Source organism: Amphiprion ocellaris, chromosome 19 (genome assembly GCF_022539595.1).
Source record: "Amphiprion ocellaris isolate individual 3 ecotype Okinawa chromosome 19, ASM2253959v1, whole genome shotgun sequence".
NCBI classification, from domain to species: domain Eukaryota; kingdom Metazoa; phylum Chordata; class Actinopteri; family Pomacentridae; genus Amphiprion; species Amphiprion ocellaris.
In genome coordinates this window covers 3,297,536-3,315,621 of record NC_072784.1, presented here as the reverse complement: position 1 = coordinate 3,315,621, position 18,086 = coordinate 3,297,536, and the positions used below count along the sequence as shown (strand labels likewise).

Here is an 18,086-nt window from a genome sequence, read left to right as displayed (position 1 = left end):
AGCACCCCGACTCCAGGCTACGTGAAATCCAGTGTGCACGAGTACGAACGTTTGTATAAAGAACGCTCCATGACTCAGAAATCACAGAGAGGAGGGGTCAGGGCATGAGGCATCGCTCGCAAGAACACGTGCATGCTCAATGACACACACACACACAGACACACACACACACACACACACACACACACACACACACACACGCATGCGCACAAACACACGACGACAATCCCCTGTCGATGTCACATACTGAGGCGTCCTGAGCTGGACTCTGCTTTCTGTGGCTCCATCTGCCCTCGCTGCTCCTAATCCAGCCCTCTCCACCACACTAATCCACACATGCATATAAACACACACACACACACACACACACACACACACACACACACACACACACACACACACACACACACACACACACTCACACACACTGCATCTGCATAACCATGCACATGCACATATTCATGCAAACAGCCAGCTAGGTAGGAGGCAGGAGCAACCAGAGAGGCTAAATGACTGGAAGAAGAAAGAGCAGCAGCTTGGAGTTCATTGATTCAGAAGAACTTTGGCTTTTGTTGAGATATTTGTGAAATAAAAATGTGAAAAAAAAGTCCTGAGTAGAGCTTTAACCCTCCTGTTGTCTTCATTTACAGGCACCAAAAAATATTGTTTCCTTGTCTGAAAAAAAATCCAAAAATTCAGCAAAAAAATCCCCCAAATTTCTGAAAATGTGCAAAACCTTCAGGTAGAAAATTCCAATAATTCCTTAAAAGTTTCCCTTAAAAGTTTTATTTTTTTTTTAAAATCCCCCAAATTTGGCAAGAAAATTCTTGTAAATATTTTCAAAAAATGAGTAAAAATCTTCCCAAAAAATCCTAAAAATATCTAAAGTGATTCCATATATATCAGTAAAACTTGTAATATTTTCTTTAAGAACATTCACAGAAAAATCAACCAAAATCCAGTGAAATTTGCTGGATTTTATTTGTTTTGTATGTGAATGTTCTTCTTAAACATTTTTAACATTTCTTTTTTTCCACCAAAAAATGTTCAAAGATTTCCCAAAAATGTTGAAAATGTGGACATCAGAAGTTTCACTGTGAAAATATTTTTTTTTTTCTACATTTTCAAACTTTAAAACAGGTTAATTTTGACCCGCAGGACGACACGAGGGTTAATGCATTTTACACATCTAAAATCCTGTCAGTTTCATGTATTTATCTCTGTTCACTCCATCCTCTACCATCCTGGGTGAATGACGGCTGGATCGTCGGCTTAAATTGCCCAGTGTTTGTATTCGCTTCTTCCTCGCCTCTCATCTGGGTGAATTTATTTAATGAAGCGGTGCAGGCAGCATGTGTTACTGTCTGTGTGCGAGTGCACGTGAGAAAGCGCAGATGGCAGGTTACAGAGTGTTCTGCTTTCCTTTTTACCTCTCCTAAAAATAATACACTAAACATGCTGTAACCCTCCCCTCTGCACAGCTGGACAGCTTCCCAATGTGGATGTTTTTATTCTTCCTTCCACTGCTCACATGATTTGAACTTAAAAAAAAAAGTGTTGGTGCACTTCTCTTGTTTTCCATCCATCCATCCATCCATCCATCCATCCCTCCATCCATCCATCCATCCATCCCTCCATCCATCCATCCCTCCATCCATCCATCCATCCATCCATCCATCCATCCCTCCATCCATCCATCCATCCTTCCATCCACCCCTCCATCCATCATCCCTCCATCCATCCATCCATCCATCCATCCCTCCATCCATCCATCCATCCATCCATCCCTCCATCCATCCATCCCTCCATCCATCCATCCATCCATCCCTCCATCCATCCATCCCTCCATCCCTCCATCCATCCATCCCTACATCCATCCCTCCATCCACCCCTCCATCCATCCATCCCTCCATCCATCCATCCATCCATCCATCCCTCCATCCATCCCTCCATCCATCCATCCATCCCTCCATCCATCCATCCCTCCATCCACCCCTCCATCCATCCATCCATCCCTCCATCCATCCATCCATCCATCCATCCATCCCTCCATCCATCCCTCCATCCATCCATCCATCCCTCCATCCATCCCTCCATCCATCCATCCCTCCATCCATCCATCCATCCCTCCATCCATCCACCCCTCCATCCATCCATCCATCCCTCCATCCATCCATCCACCCCTCCATCCATCCATCCATCCATCCATCCCTCCATCCATCCATCCATCCATCCCTCCATCCATCCCTCCATCCATCCCTCCATCCACCCCTCCATCCATCCATCCATCCATCCCTCCATCCATCCATCCATCCCTCCATCCATCCCTCCATCCATCCATCCATCCATCCATCCCTCCATCCATCCATCCCTCCATCCACCCCTCCATCCATCCATCCATCCCTCCATCCATCCATCCCTCCATCCATCCCTCCATCCATCCATCCATCCCTCCATCCATCCCTCCATCCATCCATCCCTCCATCCATCCATCCATCCATCCATCCATCCCTCCATCCATCCCTCCATCCATCTCTCCATGCCTGCAGCTATTCTTTCATGTGTCCTCTGCCAAATCTCTGCTTTCCTTTCATGTTTACATCAAAGATGGATGCACACATACTAACACACACAGACGTACAGTCCATCACACTCCTACACACACACACACACACACACACACACACACACTCCGTCTCACCCTTTCTCGTCTCCCTCCGATGAATTGCTATCCTGCTTGTTGGACATTGGTTCCATTGGGCCTCAGTCCCGTCCAGCAGCCAATCACAGGACAATGAGGCGGACCCCGAGTGCGCCAGCCTGCTCAGCATTCGCCGGCAGCCCGTTCAGTAGTCCACCATCTGAGAGTGAGGGCAGCGATTGGCTGGAAGGAGCACGATGGGACGGAGAGAAAGCTGCAGAGAGAGAACACACACAATGACATTAACAACTGCATCATAAAACACCACACTGCATTTTACATTCACACTCTTATATAACAGCACAGTTTTTTTATAGTCTTATGAACATGCAGCCATGAAAACATCTCAGGCTTTAGCACATCTCATTCTTTAAAATCTGCAATGTTATTCCCAACTCAGTTTTTTTTAACCTTATTTTCACCTACTAATTCAATCAGACGGGTGGATTTAAGGTTGGAATTAAAGAAGCCGTGACCTGAGGAAACCCTTTTAGGCCAAGCTCACACCAAAGGAGTTTAAGGCTGATTAACCTCAGCTTCATCCCTCCAGACAATTGGAAGGAGAAACCTGATCTGGGATCTGAGTCTGAACTGTGCTGTGCCCAGATTATTTGGTAATATTATTATTTTACAGATGCAGTCAGAAACCTCATCTGGGCCGACCTGAAAATAGCAAACATTGACCTCAGAACAGACAGAAAGAATTATTTTCAATTTAAATGAATCTGATGATTAGTTTCTGACTTAACTGATAAATCTATCATCTGTAAATTGTACAGCAATAGTGAAAAACACCTGAATAAAACAAAAGGGGATGTATTCAAATTGTGTATTTGTGCAAAACCCCCAAATATTTAGATTAGAACAGAGCAGAGAAGCAGATTTTCTTCATTAGACTGAGATGAAATCATGATGAAATGTAACATACATCATCATGCATCAAAACTGAACTATATTCTCCATGTTTACTGGAAATTGTTGAGCAGTTTTTAAACTTTTAAAGACCTGAAACTGACAAAAATCATGAGCCTACAGCAACACTAGTGGTCCGTGAGTTGGCTAACCTGCTTGCTATATTGTCATTTAAGTTATTATAATTTATCTAGAGGAAGACATGAATGTTTATACACATTTTAAAATCTCTATATTTAATGTCAGTCACAGTAAAATAAAAATAAAATATTATTTAAATGCATAAAAACTCCAGTTTATTATTTTTTTTGCATTACATTCGTATGGTTAGTTCTACTGTATTTATTTATTCTTTAATTTAAAATTCCTTCAATCAATCAGTTTTACATTTTTGGAAATTTTAATCATCTTTCATACATCTGACCGATAGACTGAATAACACTAAACTGTCCAGCTAAATGGGAACACAACATCTTTACACTGAAATAAAAAAATAGCAGATTCAGGTTAACTGATCTACAGATCTCCCTGTTCTGAACTGAAAAAGTGACAAGAAATCAAATGATGGTCGGCGCTTCAGAGGTCAGACTCTTTAACCTTGTAACTTCTGTAATTCCCCGGTTCCATGTTGAGTCAGACTTCACAATACAACCTCTGTGTTCTCTGGGCTTCTTTCTCTGCTGCAATCCTGCATCTATTACAGGTAACAGACAGCGGCCAAATCTAATTTACTATAAGCTACTTACAAGCGCTCTGAAAGGAATTTAGGCTAAATTGCACTCTTTAAGTTCCACTGGGTGTTTTTCCAGCTTTTTTTGTTCTCTTCAGACCATGCAGAAAGCAACAAGGCCAAATTAATTCTTCTCTGCCGTTCTATCACATTTTAAATGTAATTAAAAGGTCATTTGTTCTCCGATTCTGCAGCCTTGATAGAAAGAAGAGTGAACTGAGTGACGAGATGATGGACTGTCGGAGGAAACAGACCTGCAGTCCATTTAGAACAACACGTTTTAAACATGTCTGGTGGATGAACTTCACTTAGATTCTTCTCAGATTATGCAAAAAATAAGAAAACGTTACATTCTGAGCCACTGGTTTCTGACCCAACAGTGTTTTTTTTATTGATTTGTTTGTGTAAATGTAGCAGAGATGTAACGTTTTGTGTTTTCATGCTGAATTGTTCAGCATCAGACCAGAAGAACATCAGAAAACTCAATTAAAGTCGACACACTTGCAGTTGTATTGGAGTACTAGGTGTTGTCTAGCAGCTACAGCATGTGATCAGGGTTAGCCTTGAAATTTGGGCTAATACTGTTTGATTTTCATTAACTGATTTAATCAAATTTCTCACAACCCACTGAATGGGTCGATTAAATGGCCACCGTCCCCTTGCTCAGAGAAAGGCGGTGGTACATTTACATTACAGTTTGAAAGCTGAAACTGACTGCAGGCTTTGAAAATTCTGTTATTTGTGAAGATGTTGCATTTGCTTTAATGGGATTTTTGTACTTCCTTTATTTCATATTTCACAGTCAAGGTCGGGGGCTGGTAATGGAGCACTACGGACATTTGTGTTGCATATTTTTTCCTATAAATTAAACGCCCTAAGCATCATGGTGAGACTTACAGCCAATGAACCACTCTGTCATCTGTTACTATGCTGTGATTTTACTGGTCCGGCCCACTTGAGATCAAATTAGTCTGAATGTGGAACCTGAACTAGAATGAGTTTGACACTCCTGAACTTGACTGACAAGCTCTTTAAAATAAACAACATCAACGATATTTGTCTTAATAAAACAACTTTCAAACCAATCAGTCGTTGTCACTGATATAAATGAAAAAATAAAATCATCTGCACTTTCTAGAAAGCAGAATATTTTGACTCTTCTTGTGTAGATATGCTGCTACCGCTTGTTAGAATAGTGATGTTTGATGAAAATATCGCACTCTTGCTCTTTAATAATGATTAACTGTGTCATGTTTCACCCACTGCAGGGTTCAGAGTGGACTATGCTGCTAACACCGTGGATGCTTGCCAGAGATTAAAATATGAGTCTGTTTGCAGTTTCGTTGAAAGACTCGTGATCCGTTTGGAGGAGCTGCTGTACCTTCATTCACTCTTCTAAACCTCTCATAATAACAGACGCTCTCTGCTCTGTATGACTGGAACCACAAAGCCATGTGAGACCAGCCTCCGGTGCAGCACCATGCAAGGAGCATCGAGGGCCAGAGGAGGGCACCAGCGTCACCACAACACCAGTGGTCTGGATGGGAGCGTGTCCTCAGATGACCTGCTTCCTGTACAGAGCCGGGATGTACAGGCTGTTCTCATATCGCTGAGCGTGACTGCTGAGAGCCTCAACACAGCTGCTCATGAACCGTGGCTCAATCTTCTAGCACTGATTTAGATATTTAGCAGAAGCAGATGCCTAGAATGTCTAAACATAGATTTAGACGCATATTTGTGCTCACGCTGTTTTAAAGCTTCAGAAGTTTGACACAAATAATGGAGTTTTACTTGCACAGGGGTAATTAGGTCACTTTGAAACTATAGAAATTTTTGAATAAAACTTTCTGGGACATTTTTTGCATATTTTCCATGCATTCCATGTGTTCTCTCTTATTTGCACATAACTTAGTAAATAATCTCTATGCATCTGATACTGAATTTAAATGTAAAACTGCACGGTTACCGACTACTTTCATGTATAAATGAATGGTTTAGCTTACAAAATGGGACAAAAAAAAAACATCTGCAAGTCCAAGTTGGTGCCTTCAAATGTCTAATTCTGTCCACCCAACGGTTAGTCAACATCTCAAAGAGGTTCATTTTAAAGTTCAAAAGATAAATGATTAGATTTTGTTCATGTGTAATGAAGGTTTGTGTCACCTACAGCTGCAACTGGCATTTATTTTCATTGTCGACTAATTTGTCAATTATTTTGAGATTATATGAGACATGTATTATTCTTTAAAACATCCAAAAAGGTAGTGTCTCATCAAAATTTTTCAAAGCCTGAAGTGATTTTGTTTTTTTATAAAAGTGCTTGTTTTTATAAAGCTCACAATCCAAAACACAATTAATGATCAGAAAATTATAATTGTTTGTCATTAGAGAAGCTTGAACCTGAGAGTGTTAGGCATTTTTGCTTGAAAAATGACAGAAACCACAAATGAATGGTCATAAAAGTTGTAAATTAATGTTCTTGTAATTGACGGATCAGTACATCAACTGATATTCCTAGTTAAAGTTTATGCACCAAGGTTTACGCTGCCTAAGAATGCAACTAACAGCTACTTTCATCAATAATGTGCCAGCAGATTACTAATGTTGAGACCAAAAAATTGCAAAAAATGTGAAGAAATACTGACATACTTTCCCAAATCCTAGTTGATGATCAGCTGATAAAACAGAAACAGAAAAAATTTTAAAAACTGTCAAACATCTGCAGTTTTATCCTGTTTTAATTCACAAACTGAGTTTTTACTTGTACTGTGTGTGTTTTCTCTGTGGGTTCTGTTAAGTTGCAGGTAATTTTCAAGATTTTCTTTTCAACTTTCAATATTTAAAAAGCTGGAACTAGATATGTTTTTATTTTTTGCTTAATAAATTAACTAAAATACATTTTCTTGTCATTGGTTTTCTTTTTTAGCTGTGCACTAATATCATCCAGCGTAACAATACATGTTTATTTCTCTATTTTTGGTTATGGGAATTTATGATAATAACAGTAAAAAATACTAAAACTATGACAGTGATACCTTATTAGAAAATATTTGCCAGTTTAGTTTCAACCACTTTTTTAAAAATGCAGTTTTTAGGCTTGAACCCACTGAGAGGAAAACTGAGTGAGACGCTGAAGTTCACTTCTGCAGAAGTGACAGTAGATGGCATCAGAGTGTGAGAGATCCGGGTGACTTTGTATCCTTATGACACACTTCTGAACCAACAACAGCCCAAATATACAGTACTAACACGTGTCAACACAAACCAACACCAACAACAGCTAAAAAGCTCCGACTGTCACTGACTTTTTGATTTTTAAATGGAGTGCTAATAAGACCTCAAGGTTTTATTCTCTCTGGGCTGGATTCAGTTTAAGATTTGACTTTAACCCTCATGTCGTCCTGCAGGTCAAACTGACCCGTTTTAAAGTTTGAAAATGTGAAAAAAAAAAAAAAATTTCACAGTGAAATTTCTGATGTCGACATTTTCAACCAATTTTGCTGGATTTTGGTTGATTTTTATGTGAATGTTCTTAAAGAAAACATTAGAAGTTTTACTGATATATATGGAATCACTTTAGATATTTTTAGGATTTTTTTGGAAGATTTTTACTCATTTTTTAAAAAATATTTACAAGAATTTTCTTGCCACATTTGGGGGATTTAAAAAAAAAAACTTTTGAGGGAAACTTTTAAGGAATTATTGAAATTTTCTTCCTGAAGGTTTTGCAAGGAAACAATATTTTTTGGTGGACAACAGGAGGGTTAAAAAAAAAAAAAGTAAATTCATTTAAATATCGAAGATAAAATATACTGTAAAATGCCACAGGACCTTACAAATTAAAAATTAATGGACATTTGAACTTGTAAAATGTCTTAATTAAACATGGAATGAAATACATAACAAGTCACAGAAACACTTGTTAAGTTTTTCTAAATGCAAACTAAGTGATTAGTGGTAAAACAAGAACATTGTGTTCCTCTCATGGCCCTGGCTGAGTTTTTTCCTATAGGTTTTTTTTTCATCAGCAATGTTTGAACATTTCCGAGAAGGTGCAGACTTTAGTACTTTCTTAAATAATGTTTCGCTTTGGGAAAGGAAATGTATAACTGCACGTTACTGACCTTAATCAGGACAAGAGACGCAGATGTAAAGAAGTGCGAGAAATTAAAAAAAACAAAAAAAATACAAATTGAAATTAAGCACAAAAACATTTCTCGTTAAGCCTAAGTGATAACAGTAAGTGATCAGTCCACTCCTTGTTGTTTCCATATCTTTTATTTGTCTTTATTCAAATTAACTTCTATTTTTTGCTTTTGCAAAAACAGCATAAGATTAATTCAACAGTCTGCTTTCATTGCCAGCCTATTGCTTACAAATGTAAGGAAAAAAGTAAGACAGTTTAGTTTGATCATTTAGTACATTTGTTTTTTTCTATGAACCAGAGCAACTTGGAACAAGATGCTAAAACGTGTACAATAACATATATGTGTGAAAATTAGTTTTCGAATGTGTAAAGTGGATTTTTAAAACCAAATTAGTTTAGTAAAATATGTAAATGTCATATGAAGACGACAGAATTGGATCAGACTTGTTCATCTGTGTTGACACCAACCCCACCACTGATCTCTGACTTGGATTTGTTTTAATCCTTCCTGTATGTTAATGAAACACCTACTACCACTAACAGTCGTCTCTACTGGTCAGTAGAGCCTCCTTATGAAAAATGATTACAAGAGTCATCAGACTTTTCAGCTGAGTGATTTGCACCGTAGTGTTCGGTCTGCCCTCTAATACGCACCTAAAAATAAATGGGATTCAGTTCAGTTCAACTCGTTTATCACCAAGAAAGCACCACCTCAAAATAGGCTGCAACGGTCCTGGGGCAAAAATAAATAAATAAGTAACAAAGGGAAAAAAAAGACAAGAAAAAGAGGTAAAGATGGAAAAATCAAGAAGGCATGAACTTAAAAGAACTTAAAGCAGGAGGAGGGGCTGAGAAACTCAAACCTATTGAACCCTGCTACACACACACACACACACACACACACACACAGAGTCGGTGGAACATCATATGGGTCAGTGACGACATACAGATCAGTACATACACTCTGTACTGTGTACATACTGTACCAGTCTGTCTGGAAACAGGACGTGGCAATTAAGCGATCATATAAGGGTATTACGAAACACACCAACACACTCGCTCCCCGGCTTTTTAACCACTCACAAGAAAACCTCAGCATTCTAGAAACATGTTCTCCAACCTGTACAAGAAGTGTGTGCATTAATGTAAAAGCCACAGACACACAAATAGCGCGTGCGCGCGCACACACACACACACACACACACACACACACACACACACACACCTCTAGTCGGAGTGGGCGGGCTTTGGAAGACATCCAAGCTGATTAGATGGAGTGAAGAACATGGCTGTCTGTTTCCCTCACACCCTCACCGGCTCTTTCTCTGCTTCGATTGCCTCCCAACATTTCATTACCCCTTTTCTTGACTGTATAATCACTGCACAGGCAGCAGAAAACCTGTCAGCACACAGATAGAAAAGTGGTGTTGCAGGTAAGCTCAGAAACACTGGCCACGTCTCATTTTACCCACTTGCAATGCAACGTTCCCATGAGGGGCTAGAGGGGCGGGGAGGGTGGGCGCTGAGCTATAAATGAGCACATGTTCTTGAACAAAATTAAAATTTATAAAACGATCTCACCTCGGCAGGCTGAGTTTGCCCAGCTGTCTTGACATTTAAAGACGACTGGAGGGTTTATTCCTGATTCGTGCTTTATGATTGAAAGCTGCAGAACAGGTGCTAAAAGTCTGATTGTTTTTTCTCAACCACTGCACCCAAAGTTAATCTTATCTACTGTCACACTGACTCCCTTCATCACTCATCCTTCCTACGACGCAGAACAATCATTTAATTTTGTCAGAACTAATATGAATCTTTCACACGTATGCGGAGGCCCCTGGGCTGGATCAACAGAAGTAAAGATTGCTGTGGCAGCTGCCGCTCATGAAGGAAAACATGCCTCCAGACACTGTAACTATCTGGTGGTTAGCATATTCTAACAGCTGACATTTGGATGCCTTACAGTTCATTGAGTGCATGTTAAACGTGAGTGGCCTTGGAATGATCAATGATATGACTGGAGTTCAGAGGACTGTATACAGCGTGTGCTATATTAGCTGATGTGTATCTCGGTTGAATGTGTCGTGCAGAACCACGTCAGCTGCTGCATGATATCTGAAGATAAGATCTGACAGAGCAGCAGGGCTGAAGTCAGGACTTAAGAGGGCCAAGCCAGGGTAAAACGATTAGGATGTCCTGGGCTAAGATGATTTTATCAGTGCAAATCAGTTAATGACTGCTGGCTGTGAAGTCACAGTGCATGTGTCACACAGCACATGGAAGCGCTCGGCGTGGTTTGCTTTACGCTGCAAGGGAGCGAGCTCTTTCTACAAGCACGTGACTACGTTCGGCTAGCCTCACAATGCTAACATGCTCACTAGAACAATGCTAAAGTTTGAATGCTAAACAGGTGTAATCTTCACCATAATCACATCTTAGTTCAGCAGCTTAGCATTAGCTACACCCAAAGTACAGCAAAAGGCTAACAGGAGTGTTGTTAGGTTTGCAGGTACATCTGAAAGGGTAAAATCTGGCCTCATGAAAGTTAAAGAATCTCCAACGTTATCGCATTTAACAGCAATCCACCCAATAGTTGCTGAGACATTTCACTGAAAGCCACAACTTATGGTGGCGCTGTGTTCCCCTTGAATTAAAGTATCACCACAGTTAGTAACTGCCTGGGAACCATGAACATCTGTATCAAATGTGGTGCCAATCCAGTCAGCAGATGTTGGGATGACGGTGAATAATCTGCGGGTGGAATTTGTGGTTGGTCAGCTGACTCCTTAGGATACAACATCTGGGGGCTATGAGAGTCTGTATCAATCCATCAGGAACAAAATAAGTTTAAAAAGTTGGCCTGACTGCACCATACTGAACATAACTATCTACACAAAGCCTTATGGCATTACTTGTCAGAACACTTGTCTCTCAACCAAAAATGTCAATTTAGCTTCAATTTAGAGGAAAGGTCACGAGATCAGTAAAGTTATGTGGCTTCATCCTGTGGGAACCATTAAAGGTCCCAGATTGTGTCCCTTTATAGCAAATTAAGCAAAGGCTCACGTCTTTAAGTTGTTCAGCTGATGGTTCAAGATGGTTCATTTCATCATGACTGTATAAATCCTGGTTTTAAGGCTGTTCCGCGCTGAAAACCAATAAGCTGTTCCAGTCGCCTTTTACAATCTTCAGGAAGAACACACTGCATTTGTGATTGCCAGCTGTCTGTCAATAGAGAGCTGTTGGTTGGTTAGGTGGTACTGGCTTGTAAATCTGGGTGGTAACTAGTTGTGAGGGGCTTGAAGAACGGCAGAAGTAAACATCTTCACATCTTAACAGCTTTTGCTTTTCACTTCCAAGTATATAACAACCACAAAACACAATAATACTAGATTTTCCCCAAATGAGACCTATAATGTCTGAATCAAACTGTACCGTGTAGATGCTGAGAGACTTTGACCTGTTGGTGGCGCTGTAGAGGAGTGTCACGGATTCACAAAAGTTAGTTGGAGTCGATTTGTGGGAAACATGGATACTAGTGCCAATCTATACCATAGTCGGGGATATATATTGGTTTGCACCAACATGGTGAAACTGCCTCCTCAAGATCTACGTCCAATTAGCCAAAAATATAAAACACACAGATTGATAGAAAGATCATATTAAACTCTCCGTTTGACTATTAGTTGAATGTTTACGACTTGTTTTGCTGTCTTTTGTGGAGCTTCCAGATCAGAATCAACAAATGAAGAACCATAACTGTGGCCTTTGAGTCAGTGTGTTATGGCTGTTAGCTGATCCAAGTTTAACCTACATTTCTGTACATTTGGACAAAGTGTGCTGATGAAAGGACAAGATAAAAGTCAGCAGATGTGACTTTATGGAGGTTTGTCCTTAACAGACAATGAAGTTTCACATGTAAGAGCTTTTCTAAGCAGCAACAGAACAGAACAGTGTGCTGAAAGCCAGACGGTCCACACAGAGAAGATCACATTAAAGTGTTTGAAGGTCACTTTGGAATCATTACGACTGTCAGCCTTTTCGTCTACTCCCACTTCACCTCATGGAATTACCACTGTCCCTCCGACATTTGGTTTTTAATAAAGTGGCCCTTCTTCCAAACTGTCCATGTGGTGAAACTGTAAGTCTGAATTTACTTGTTAATATTTCAAACTGACACAGAATTGGAAAAAAAGGAGGTAACTTCATTCCAAATCCTTGCCTCTCCTCCCCGTTTCAGCCTCCCCCTTCCTCGAACGCTTTCCTCTTTATTTTCACCCTGGCTCTCTCCAATCCCCATTCCTCTCTGTGCCAGCAGCATCGTGTCCTCCTCCGTTCCTCCCTCGCTCCACTTTCATTCTTTTATTTACAGCAATCATCTGCTGTGTGTGTTCATTGTTTTTCCCGCTCTCATTGACTATGTATGGCTGCCGTTTCTCTGCCAGCGACTGTAATTACCGGCTGATGGGAGCGTGTGGATGTGTGGGTGCACGCATGTGCACGCGCTCATGTGTGCATTTCTCAGCAAGTGTGCATACATGAGTGAATTTATGTGACTGTGGGAGTCTGCCTCCACACAACTGTGTATGCACTAATGAGTCTGCATGCATGCATTTCCCTCTGGTTGGCATCTGTGTGTGGATTTTATAGGGCATCTCAGTGTACAGATGAGTGTGTGTGTGTGTGTGTGTGTGCGTGCGTGCGTGCGTGTGTGTGTCAGACAGCCCTGAAAACCTGCTTATCTCTCTGGCGTTACAAAAACTTGTCTCTCCTCTTGATTCATTACCGTCCATTTTGTATCTTCCTTCCTTTCGAACTGAAAATCACTCGCTCCCCCATTTCCCCCTCATCTGTTTTCATCCAGACTTGTGCTTTAAAGAACTTGTGTGGGTGACTGACAGGTGAACGGGCTGCAATGGATGAGTTACTGTGTGATAGGTGTGACATTTAGCAAACAATAAAATGTGATTTCAGTGCATTTCCTTCATCTTCATGGCTCAGAACTGAAATGGAAAATAGGAAGAAGTGCTCATTACTGCTGAGCAAATGAAGGATGAACTTTACTGATGGACAATAATTAGCGAACAGGTAGTCATTAAGTGTTCATCTTTTGTTCTCACCGACTAAACTGATAAGTTGTGACATTTTTAGCTAATTTCATGTGTAAATGTAGCATCTACAATTCAGTATTTGTAACTCCTGGGCTGAGGTTACTAATCAGCCAAAATAGCTGCTGTGTTTCCTTAAATCAGACCAAGCAGATGCAGTAAGGAGTGACAGAACTGGGGATCTAAATACATTTGCAAACAATAAAATGTGATTTCAATGCATTTACTTCATCTTCATGACTCAGAATTGAAATGGAAAATGGGAAGAAATGCTCATTACTGTTGAGCAAATGAAGGATGTACTTTCCTGATGGACAATATTTAGTGAACAGGTAGTACTTAAGTAACGGTCGAGCAATTTTCAGTGTTCTTCTTTTGTTCTGACTAAATTGATAAGTTTCAAATATTTTTAGCTAATTTAATGTGTAAATGTAACATCTATAATTCTGTTTTTGTAACTCCTGACCTTCTCAGCCAAAATAGATGCTGTGTGACCTTAAATTAGATCAAGCAGATGCAGTAAGGAGTGACAGAACAGGGGATCTGAATAAATTTTTAAATGTGTCCTGAACGCTGCTGACCTTGCCTGGCTCGCCCATTTATTCACTCATTCCACTCCCCGATCAGTCTCATCTTGTCAGTTTCTGGGTGGGGACGCCATTAAAACTGATCAGTCCATCTTTGACGCTCCATTTATTTGCTTATTTTGGGATAAGCCTGAAGATACGATGAGTCAGGCTTTGCTAAGACAGTCATGGCCAGAGTCTCCACGCTGAGCTTCAAACCTGCTGCTCAAGAAACCTGTAGATGACGTCATGGAGGGTCTGCCCATCTTCATACGCTGTCTGAAAATGTGACGGTACTTGTACTGCTATGGTACTGTGGGTACGAAAGGTACTGTTGATACTGGACTGATCAGCAACGTATTTAGAGGTACTTTGAGTCGGGTAAAAGCCAGCAAACATACAGTGTTGCTGAGCCTTTTAACCCTCCTGTTGTCTTCATTTACAGGCACCACAAAATAATGTTTCTTTGTCTGAAAAAAAATCCAAAAATTCAGCAAAAAAATCCCCCAAATTTCTGAAAATGTGCAAAACCTTCAGGTAGAAAATTCCAATAATTCCTTAAAAGTTTCCCTTAAAAGTTTTATTTTTTTTAAAAATCCTCCAAATTTGGCAAGAAAATTCTTGTAAATATTTTCAAAAAATGAGTAAAAATCTTCCCAAAAAATCCTAAAAATATCTAAAGTGATTCCATATATATCAGTAAAACTTCTAGTATTTTCTTTAAGAACATTCACATAAAAATCCAGCGAAATTCACTGGATTTTGGTTGATTTTTTGTGAATGTTCTTAAGAAACATTTTTAGCATTTCTTTTCTTCCACAAAAAAATGTTCAAAGATTTCCCAAAAATGTTGTGGACATCAGAAGTTTCACTGTCAAAATGTATTTTTTTCCCCACATTTTCAAACTTTAAAACAGGTCAATTTTGACCTGCAGGACGACACAAGGGTTAAAAGCATGAAGGAAACATCTCAAAAGCAGCTCAAAGTCACACATTCAGTCAGAAAAAGTAGAAACATTTTTCTCCCCACATTCCAACTGTACAGGTACGATCTATTTTCTGGCAACGAGACATTCCTACTTGCAGCTGCTTGCTCTAGTCTCGTTCCTGATGTGTGCACGCAGTATGTTGTGGATTGGAAACACATTTGCATCTGTGAGGAGGCCACAAGGACACCACATCCACCACTGCCAACAGATTATCAAAGAGATTAGTGTCAGAACTGCAAACAAAGTCAGGCAGATTTGTGGTAAACGAAACCACCACGGAGGGCAAAAGTGAAAACAACGGGACGTAATATCAGGAAAGATAAATAGTTAACATCATCACAGAAGGCATTTGTTTGCTTTTGAGATTCCCTTTTTTTTTATCTCAATGAGTTTTATACTCTGTGTTATTTTTGTTTGATATTCAAAAGGTTTTGTTTGATTATACTGACACAAATCTAACGCCATATATTAGGGAAAACACAATTTACATGAAGCCAAACAATAAAGAAACAGTCATGAAAAGACAAAGAAAATCTGTGTTCTTTCCTTTGAGATACAAATCAGCTCACACTAGCAGGGAAGATAAAATTAAGGACTGACCTTCTGAAATCAAAGCTATACAGCTCCCTCCAAATCCCTGCAGTCCTTCATCCTGCATCTCTCCTTCTTTGTTTCTATCCCCTCCATCCTCCCTGTTCTCTCCCTGTGTGATAATCAGCCAGTGTGAGGGCTGCCAAGAATGTAAGTCTGCCATGGCTGACCTTCCTTTCGCCTCTCCTCGCTGTTTATGTGGATGTGTTAGAATGATTGCACTCCCCCTCACCTCTCTGTCCACTGTTGATGTTATTCATTCAGCAGAAGCTGCGGCACTGCTGCAGCTGCATAATGGACCCTGCTGCTGCTGCTGCTGCTGGAAACATGCAGGAACAGTCAGAATCTGACGCCCAAAAAACAGGACTGACCGCTGAAATATGAAAATAACTGATTGCTTTGCTGGATTTTCAGCAGATTCTCATTTATAATATAATAACAGCTCTAATGAACTGAATCTATCAGCTGTAGCTGGTGACTGAAAGCCACTGATGATGCTAAAAACCTGCAATTTGTATGAAAGACTGTCAGCTAATAATTGTGAAAGGGTTTTAATATGCACTTGTTGGCAACATACACATTATATCAGACAAAAAGACAGACACAGCACTTAAATTGTGCATTATTATCAATAAACATACCTAATTACAGAAGTGGAGAAGGAACCACAGTGGTTGGAGTTATGCTTTAATATCTGTATATTCAGACAGTATTCTATACTTTAGTATGCATTCTGTCTTTAGATGCTCAGTATCACATTCATTAGAATCCTATTCAAAGTCATATTGAGGTTAGTGGTAAAATTGCACAATACAGAGGACCTCTGACCTACGTCAGAGGTCCGTTCCTACAAATCTACATAAGTCGATACTTGTAGTAAGTCGGAATTCTGGCTTGTGAATTCCGTGCATCATGATTTCGATCAGTTCTTCGGAAGAGTCATGAATACCAACGACTTTCATGCATGTATGAATCATTTTACTAGAAGATAACAGAATATTGTAACAGACTGATGTTTTTGTTGATGTTGAGGTTTCAAAGTTTATTGTTCAGTTCCAGATTTACCTAATGTCAGTGAATGTGCCATGTTTAGTTAGCTCACCTCTGATTGGCTGAGAGTCAGCAGTAGAAAGAGCTGGGAACGGTGGCTAATTCTGGAGCTAAGTTATGGGGTTTTTCTAGTTATTCTGGCGTTGGCTACGGTCCACAGTAGCCTGTATGAAGGTTCAATAAACCAGCAGAGAACCAGATAAAGTCTCACTCATTCATCACAGAGGGACACTACAATATGTTGACCTGTTTTTACAACTTGACCCATGTTGGTCCGTGTTTCTTCCTGTTCCCAGCATTTTATTATATCTAATTTCACTTCCATGGAGACGGTTTTCCTTTTCTTCCAAGCATCAGAAGAGTCTGACTTACGCTGGGAGCCAAAATGAAGGACAAAAAGTTAGTGAATGTAGCACAATCCAAGGTGGTGTACAACAGGAGAATAGAAACAAATCCATCTTAAACCGCCGCGTGACGACGTATTCATCTGCTCCGCTCATCAACTAGTTCCACGTAACCAGTTCTGACGGAACGACGGAACGCTGTAGGTCGAGGACGTCGTAAACTGAGGACTCCCTGTATGTCCTTTCAGCGCTAACACTGTTATGTGCACATATGCAATAATCAGATTGTAGGAAGTGGGATATGAAAAAAGGCAAATTAACTCAAACACATCAAGTTACAACTTCTTGTTGCTTGGCACAGGACACAGAAAACTTCCACAGTTATGATTTTCCACCTTTAATCTACAACAAAAATCCATCTGATAGAATTTACTCGCAGCGATTTAAGGATTCTTGGATCCACTGAGTTTGATTTAACTTGATGACCAAGACGCTGCATTTGTTGACATGAAGGAACACAATGTGCAAAGTCATCTGAGTGAGGAACAGGAGGGAAGCATCAAGAAGGAAGATTTAATTGCAAAAAGAAATGCAGCATCAGCTATTTGGAAGTATTTCAGTTTCAGAAAAGATGACCAAAAACAAGCACTCTGTCAGCGGTGCCTTGCTGCTAAATGAGGGAACACTACTAATTTGGCTCTGCATGATGAATTCAAAGCCAGATCTGAAGGCTGTCCAAAGCAAAATATTATTTTGGATGCCTCTGCCAGCTTTACACTGTAGGATAAAGTTTCCGAAAACAGACAGACATCGCTGACACAACTTTTCATCCTGAGAAAGATGTGATACCAATTAAAACAGCCACTGAAGAGGGTTTAAAAAACACGATCCAGTCCTCGACAAGCGCTCTGTGATGCCGTCATGACACATCTATTTTTCTCCAGTTGT

The 18,086-nt window shown here is 40.1% G+C and overlaps 1 protein-coding gene across 4 annotated transcripts in view; it reads right to left on the bottom strand.

Moving 5' to 3' along the window:
- Positions 1 to 18,086, bottom strand: part of LOC111566418 (thyroid hormone receptor alpha) — a 156,692-nt gene that overhangs the window by 36,707 nt on the left and 101,899 nt on the right. For 3 of the 4 annotated variants that reach the window (XM_023266999.3, XM_023267000.3, XM_035946691.2), the window contains exon 4: positions 2,702 to 2,915. In XM_023266999.3, the coding sequence (XP_023122767.1) occupies positions 2,702 to 2,757 (56 nt within the window). In that variant the 5' untranslated portion in view covers positions 2,758 to 2,915. Of the gene's footprint in view, positions 1 to 2,701; positions 2,916 to 9,715; positions 9,740 to 18,086 lie in introns of those variants that run through there. The other variant, XM_035946694.2, reaches the window with a different exon arrangement.